At 33.0% G+C, this 6,000-nt stretch overlaps 1 protein-coding gene across 1 annotated transcript in view; it reads left to right on the forward strand.

Moving 5' to 3' along the window:
• Nucleotides 1-3,248, forward strand: part of LOC110017887 (formin-like protein 20) — a 33,308-nt gene extending 30,060 nt beyond the window's left edge. The window contains exons 6-7 of the mRNA XM_020715042.1: nt 1,443-1,622; nt 2,964-3,248. Of these exons, the coding sequence (XP_020570701.1) occupies nt 1,443-1,622; nt 2,964-3,086 (303 nt within the window). The 3' untranslated portion in view covers nt 3,087-3,248. The remainder of the gene's footprint in view (nt 1-1,442; nt 1,623-2,963) is intronic.
• The last annotated feature ends 2,752 nt before the right edge of the window (nt 3,249-6,000 follow it).

A 6,000-nucleotide genomic window follows, 5' to 3' on the forward strand; every position in this document is an offset into this window, starting at 1 on the left:
GCTTATTAATCTAATACAAAAACTAATGAATATTTTAACCTATTATTTAGGGTCTTTTTGGGGCAAGTGTAGCTTATTGAATAATCTGCTGATAAGTTGATTTAAAATAATATGCTAATAAGATAGGTGTCGTGGCTATTACAATTTTTTTTTTTTTAAAAAAAGTCAGACTGCTGTCACCGTACCTAGATAGGTGCTGTGTGAAAAACACTGTTATCAGCGTTTTGAAAATGCATAAGCTGTCAAAACGCAATTTATCCAAATAGGTCAGGTGCGTTTTCAAAACGCCACCGTACCAAATAAGCTGTCTCAAATGGACCCTTAATATCCTATCTCACACACACCCACGCCCACGCCCACGCCTGCGTGTGTTTTTATTTTGAAAATTTTCTTATAGCTTTTTTTGTACATGTTTCTGTTTGTGAGTTCTATCTATGTTGATAAGTTGAAGAAGATGTAGGCCACTATTAAGGCAACAAGTTCAATAATGATTTCAATGAGAATTGCTATAAAGTCAAAATGCTTTAATTGCCTAGATTGACGCACGTTGCTTCCAGAGTTATAAACGAGTCGAGCTCGAGCTACCCTCAGCTTAATCTTAAGCATAATTCTACAAGTTTCGACCTATCACAAGATGGCTTTTTCATTATGAAATAGATAATAATATTAATTCGAGTTAGTGTTATAATAAAATGATAAATAGAGTGAGTAATTATGAGATAAATAATAAGAAATAATTTGATATAAAATATGAAGAATTTTTTTTAAAATATAATTTAAAGAGAAACTCTTAAATTTTAATGTAATTTGAGTATATTTTATATTGTTTTTTCTATTTTAGTAGATGATAGATCACATTTTGTGCTTGCCTGAGGCATAGTTTTGTATAACTTTTTTTACCCTGTTATAATATTTTATTGCAAAATGCAACTTTCAAGGCTCACGAGATAACGATTCAAGATAGGGTTGGCTTGAGCTTGGTTTGTTACCTCATCGAGCTCATTTCACGAGCTACTTATTGAGGTGAACCCGAACGGACTCTTGAGTTGGCTTGGCTTAGCTACACCGCTAGCTGCTTTTATGCAAGTTGTTAATTTACCTTTCAACTTTTTGGTTTTTTAGCTGTTTAACATTTTGCTGTGGATGATTTAGCGTTTAACATCTTCTTCATCTTTCTCTATCTCTTTTTTGTTTTTAGATTCTTGGGTCTCAAACACTGTTGTTATGGCATATCTGAGCTGTTTTCTGGCCCTATGCGCCTGAATCTGAAGCCATGCTTTCCTAATTTGAAGGATCTATTGATTAGCTCTTTTATTTCTTTAATTATTAGTTTTGAAGATTAAGAGTCTTTATTCTTTTAATGGGAGGCTATTCCAAAGCTTCTACTTCTTTTTTTTATTAAATCATATATTTGAACTTTTGGCACTCTTAATTGCATACAGGGTGGATTGATGAGTTCAGACTACAGAAACCAGGCTGGAGCCTCCATGCATGCTGAAAGAGGACCTTTTATACCGGGCTTGACAGAAAAACCCGCCGCTGGCCCGTTAACCGGCGCACTGCCACCACCCCTTGGCCAGATAGCCGCCGGTCCTGCTGGGCAGTCCCCTCGCTTGCCACTGGTAACTCTCTCTCCTCCCCATGTTTTAACTTCCATAAAAGGGATCTGGTAAAACCTCTTTTATCTTTTTATGAGTCGTTCCATTTCCAGTGCCCGCTCGAAATCGGATTGAACCTATATAAACTGGCTCAAAATGATGTAGTCTATTAAATTGATTTAATTTCAAGGTCACTGGGCACAAGTATGAACTGCCTCGGAATAATTTTTTTTTTACCCACACACAACTAGACTTTGAACACGAGACTGGTTGGAGACAAAATACCCAACCATCAGACCAAATGGGCTGCACAATTTTGAAGGAAGACTTACATGCATACCACTTAATTCCTATGTATATAAACATATTTAACACCTAATTTTCAATTTCTACATATATGCTGCCTTACATAAGCATAAGGTGTATTTTATTTTGCAAAAGTTAAAGTAGCGGTCTTTTTGATGTGATATGAATGATTTGGGTGATATAAATGTCAAAATAATGTTTAGGTGTTGTATATGTAAATACATAGGAATTGAGTGGGATGTATGTTAATGCTCCCTTTTAAAAAAACATAGTATGGATATATGTATATCTATAATACGGGTGTACATGAGCCGAAAACGAGCAAGCCCAAACTCAACTTATATCCAGTTCGTTAAAAATTACCACTGTACGTGTTCGGCCCGTTTTTACTTAGCGAGTCGAACACAAGCTGTTCTCAAACAAAGATAGTTTTGACAACCCTAATCATGCAACCGTAGGATATTAAGGGTTGGTGTCAGATTTAAATCTAATTACTTATATTATTTAAATACAATTTAACATATTTTTATTTTATTTTTTTAATTAATAACTTTAATCAATTATAAATCTTTGTTGCCTCATAGTCAATTTTTTTTTAAAATACTACTCATCAATTGTCAATTGTGTGTGTGTGTGTGTGTAATTTAATTTAATTATTTTGAGCCAAAAAGAACCGAGCATGAATGAACAAATCTTTTTTTGTGTTAGGCTCGTTTATACATCAAGCGAAAAATAATTGTTTGTGTTCGGCTCGTTAACTTGACGAACAAATCGAACACGAGCTTCTTAACGAGTCAAAACACGAACTGATCGCGAACAAGAAGCTGTTTTGACAGCCCTAAATTAATACCCATATATATGCATATATATTGGGCCAATTTCAAGCCATTTTAATCCAATTAAGACACAACTCAAAATGTTTTGAAGGAAAATTTAATTTAATTTGAACTCGATCCAAATAAAAGATTGATTCAACCTTTGGGCTAAAATTCAGGCTCTATTTTTTTTTATTACAAATTTACCTGTATACTCTTTTGCCTTGCAACGTTTCTGTTGCAGCTATCGCCGGAGATGGAGAAGGCCGTGCTCCAGCAGGTGCTGATGCTCACACCTGAACAAATTAATCTGCTGCCTCCGGAGCAAAGAAATCAGGTGCTTGAAATTCAGGAAATTTTGAGGTAGCATTGATGATGAACATGAAATTTGTTGCATTGATTCAAGGATTCAAACAAAATGCTGCAAAAGAGGAGTTATTAATGAACTTTTTACTGTGGTGCTGATCTTATGTTTTATCATTTGGGTGAATGGTTTGTAGGGATGGCATTGAATGTACCAAATTACTAATTTAGAATTTAGAATTGGAGTTTATTTCAAATATTATTCTTTCTTTAGTAATTTTCATCAGTTTTTTGAGATTATTAAGAAATACTATTTTTTTTTTCAAAAATGGTATGAGTTAGCTTTTTCATTTGCTTGGTATAGCTTTATATCATCACTGTTGTTAGACTTTAGAAGCTCTTCAAAAACTCTAGGATTATATAAAAGTAAGTCAGAGCTTAAGCGGGGCTGATTGTTTAGCTAATGTTGATTTGGGCTAGGTTATATTGGCTGGACAAAGGAGACGGGCTACCAAGTTTGAACATTAGTAAGGCTAATCAAGTTGACAACGAGCTTTCGTGTTGAGTCAGGTTAATTTTGAGCTTGTTGAGCTTGAACTTGCGATTCTATAACTTTGTATCGTCAGCTCTTTCAACTTTCAACGTGAGAAGATTCAACTCGAAAGCTCGTCTAACATAAATATTATATGACGTTTCAAGGTTGGCATATAATGATAATGTTCATCGCTGACATAAAAACTAAGGTTTGTTCTTATCATTTCTTTATTTATTTGGCTGAGAGTTTAGTATGTCTTGAGGGTTTATCCTATCTCACCTCGAGTTCGAAAAGTTGTACACCCAAATAACGCGGGGTATGATGAAATTAAGTGAATCAGTTTTGTATTCTCAAAGAAATGCTTGCATTTAAATGAAATGAAAGAAAATAAATTTTTTTTAATAATGATAAGTTCATTGGTATAATTAGATTGAAAAAAGAAAACTAGTTGAATCGAAATAGAAACGATAATATAGAACAAGTACACAGTTCCAACAAAGAAAAATATAATAGTTAAAATAAATATAATGGAAAAATATCAAAATTAAAAAGTTTGCTTTAGTGGAGATGGTTTTATTGGTGGCTGTATGAAAGTTTCAAATTTAGCATATCTTATATTCACTTTCACTTCAGTGATATTATATAGTGTTTACTCTTGTTTCATAATCAGGAACATAATCAAATCAAGTACAGTTGAATTGGAATACACTTCCTCCAAAAAAGCTTGGATAAGATAGTTCAATGACTTCTTGCATAATCCAGTGATAGTCTCCTATCATCTGACTTATCGTTTGTTTTAACAAAGACGCCAGAGTTAAATGAATTTTTTCCTTTGGATCAAAACCTCATATGAAACATGTACCCATTTACATCTTAAATTTGTTAGATTTTCATGATGTGCATAGGTCTTCAAGCAAGATCTATCAACCCCTGATCTGTCCCTTCATTTCTCCAATCATAAATCTATTAATCTATATATAAGAAATCATGTGTTAATGAAAAGATTTGTATCACATGAGGAATGAATATGTCAATTTTAACTCACGTGCGTTGTAAACCACTAGGGTAAGTTATTCTCAATCTCCATGCTCATGTCATCATTTTTAACTAAATTTAACAAATCCATGAATAAATTGTTCACACATTGAAATAGTTAATCATGACACTTTTTAGATAAATGAGTTAAAAATTATAATGAAAAATATCTTACTCAATAATGGTTATACTTTATCTCGATTAAGAAGAATATAAAGTGCCTTTGCTCGAAATTTCTGATCATTAAGGTAACGTGATGTGCACCTCTCTGATGCTTCACCTAACCGCTGGAAAACAAAAAAGGTCGATGGTGGTATCAAACCAATGACGCTTTTATGGATTCTTCTTCCTCAAAATAGTAAGAGCAGAATGTCATTGTCTCTTGCAGTAAATATGTTTCACTTATCAATTCTTCTAGTCGTGACTTATTCTTCACAATTCTCTTCAGTGTATTCAAAAATCTGAAAAATAAATATTGTTTAATACAAATTACCAATATTATTTATAAATAAGTGACTAACTATCTAGTCTCAATGTAATTACTTCTCAAACAGATACATCAAGCGGTACTATACTGGATCTCCAATCAATGCCTCATGAGGTAAATGCATGGAGAGATGCTCCATAGAATCAAACAAACTAGGCAAAAATATTCTCTCAAGCTTGCAAAGTGTTACATAAATGTTCGATTCTATCTGACGTATGTTTTCATGCTTCAAACGAGCTGCACTTAGTTCCTTGAAGAACACATTGATTTCAATCAATAGATTAAGGACTTTGCTCGACAAACAACTAAATGCGGTTGGCATCAAATTTTATATGAAAATATGACAATTGTGATTTTTCTTTTTAAAAATTTTCCATCACTCACATCAACACAATGGCTCAAATTCGAAGCATACCCACTCAAAAATTTTAGTGATTGGAGCCACTCACAAATTATTCTTCACTGGGACAAAGTGATGAAATATTTTGCTTTGGGCTTAATGAGCATGTTGACAGCAGTATCTTGGATCTCCAACTTCCGCCTTTAGCATATCTGCTTCAAACCAAGTGTAGCATTTACGTTATCCTTCATTTTTCCATTAACATCCATCATAGTGTTAAATATATTATGAAAAAAAAATTTTTTTTTTTTTGTATGATATTCAGATTGTGTCTAATCATATTATCCTTGCAATAAGACAGATCCCAAAAAATTGACTTATTTGTCCAATTATGAGTGACACCAAATCCGAGTAGATGATGCGAAGAAAGGTTAGGGCATTGATCCCGACTGTCTATATGCAACAATATAACAACGACTTTAATGATCTTTTTCACTTATGTAATCTTACTGTGCAACAGAACAAAAAATTTGATCTAGGAGAAAATAAGAATTTAACTTTTTAATTTATATATATATATA

Source organism: Phalaenopsis equestris, unplaced genomic scaffold, assembly GCF_001263595.1.
Source record: "Phalaenopsis equestris unplaced genomic scaffold, ASM126359v1 Scaffold000002, whole genome shotgun sequence".
In the NCBI taxonomy this organism is placed as follows: Eukaryota; Viridiplantae; Streptophyta; class Magnoliopsida; order Asparagales; family Orchidaceae; genus Phalaenopsis; species Phalaenopsis equestris.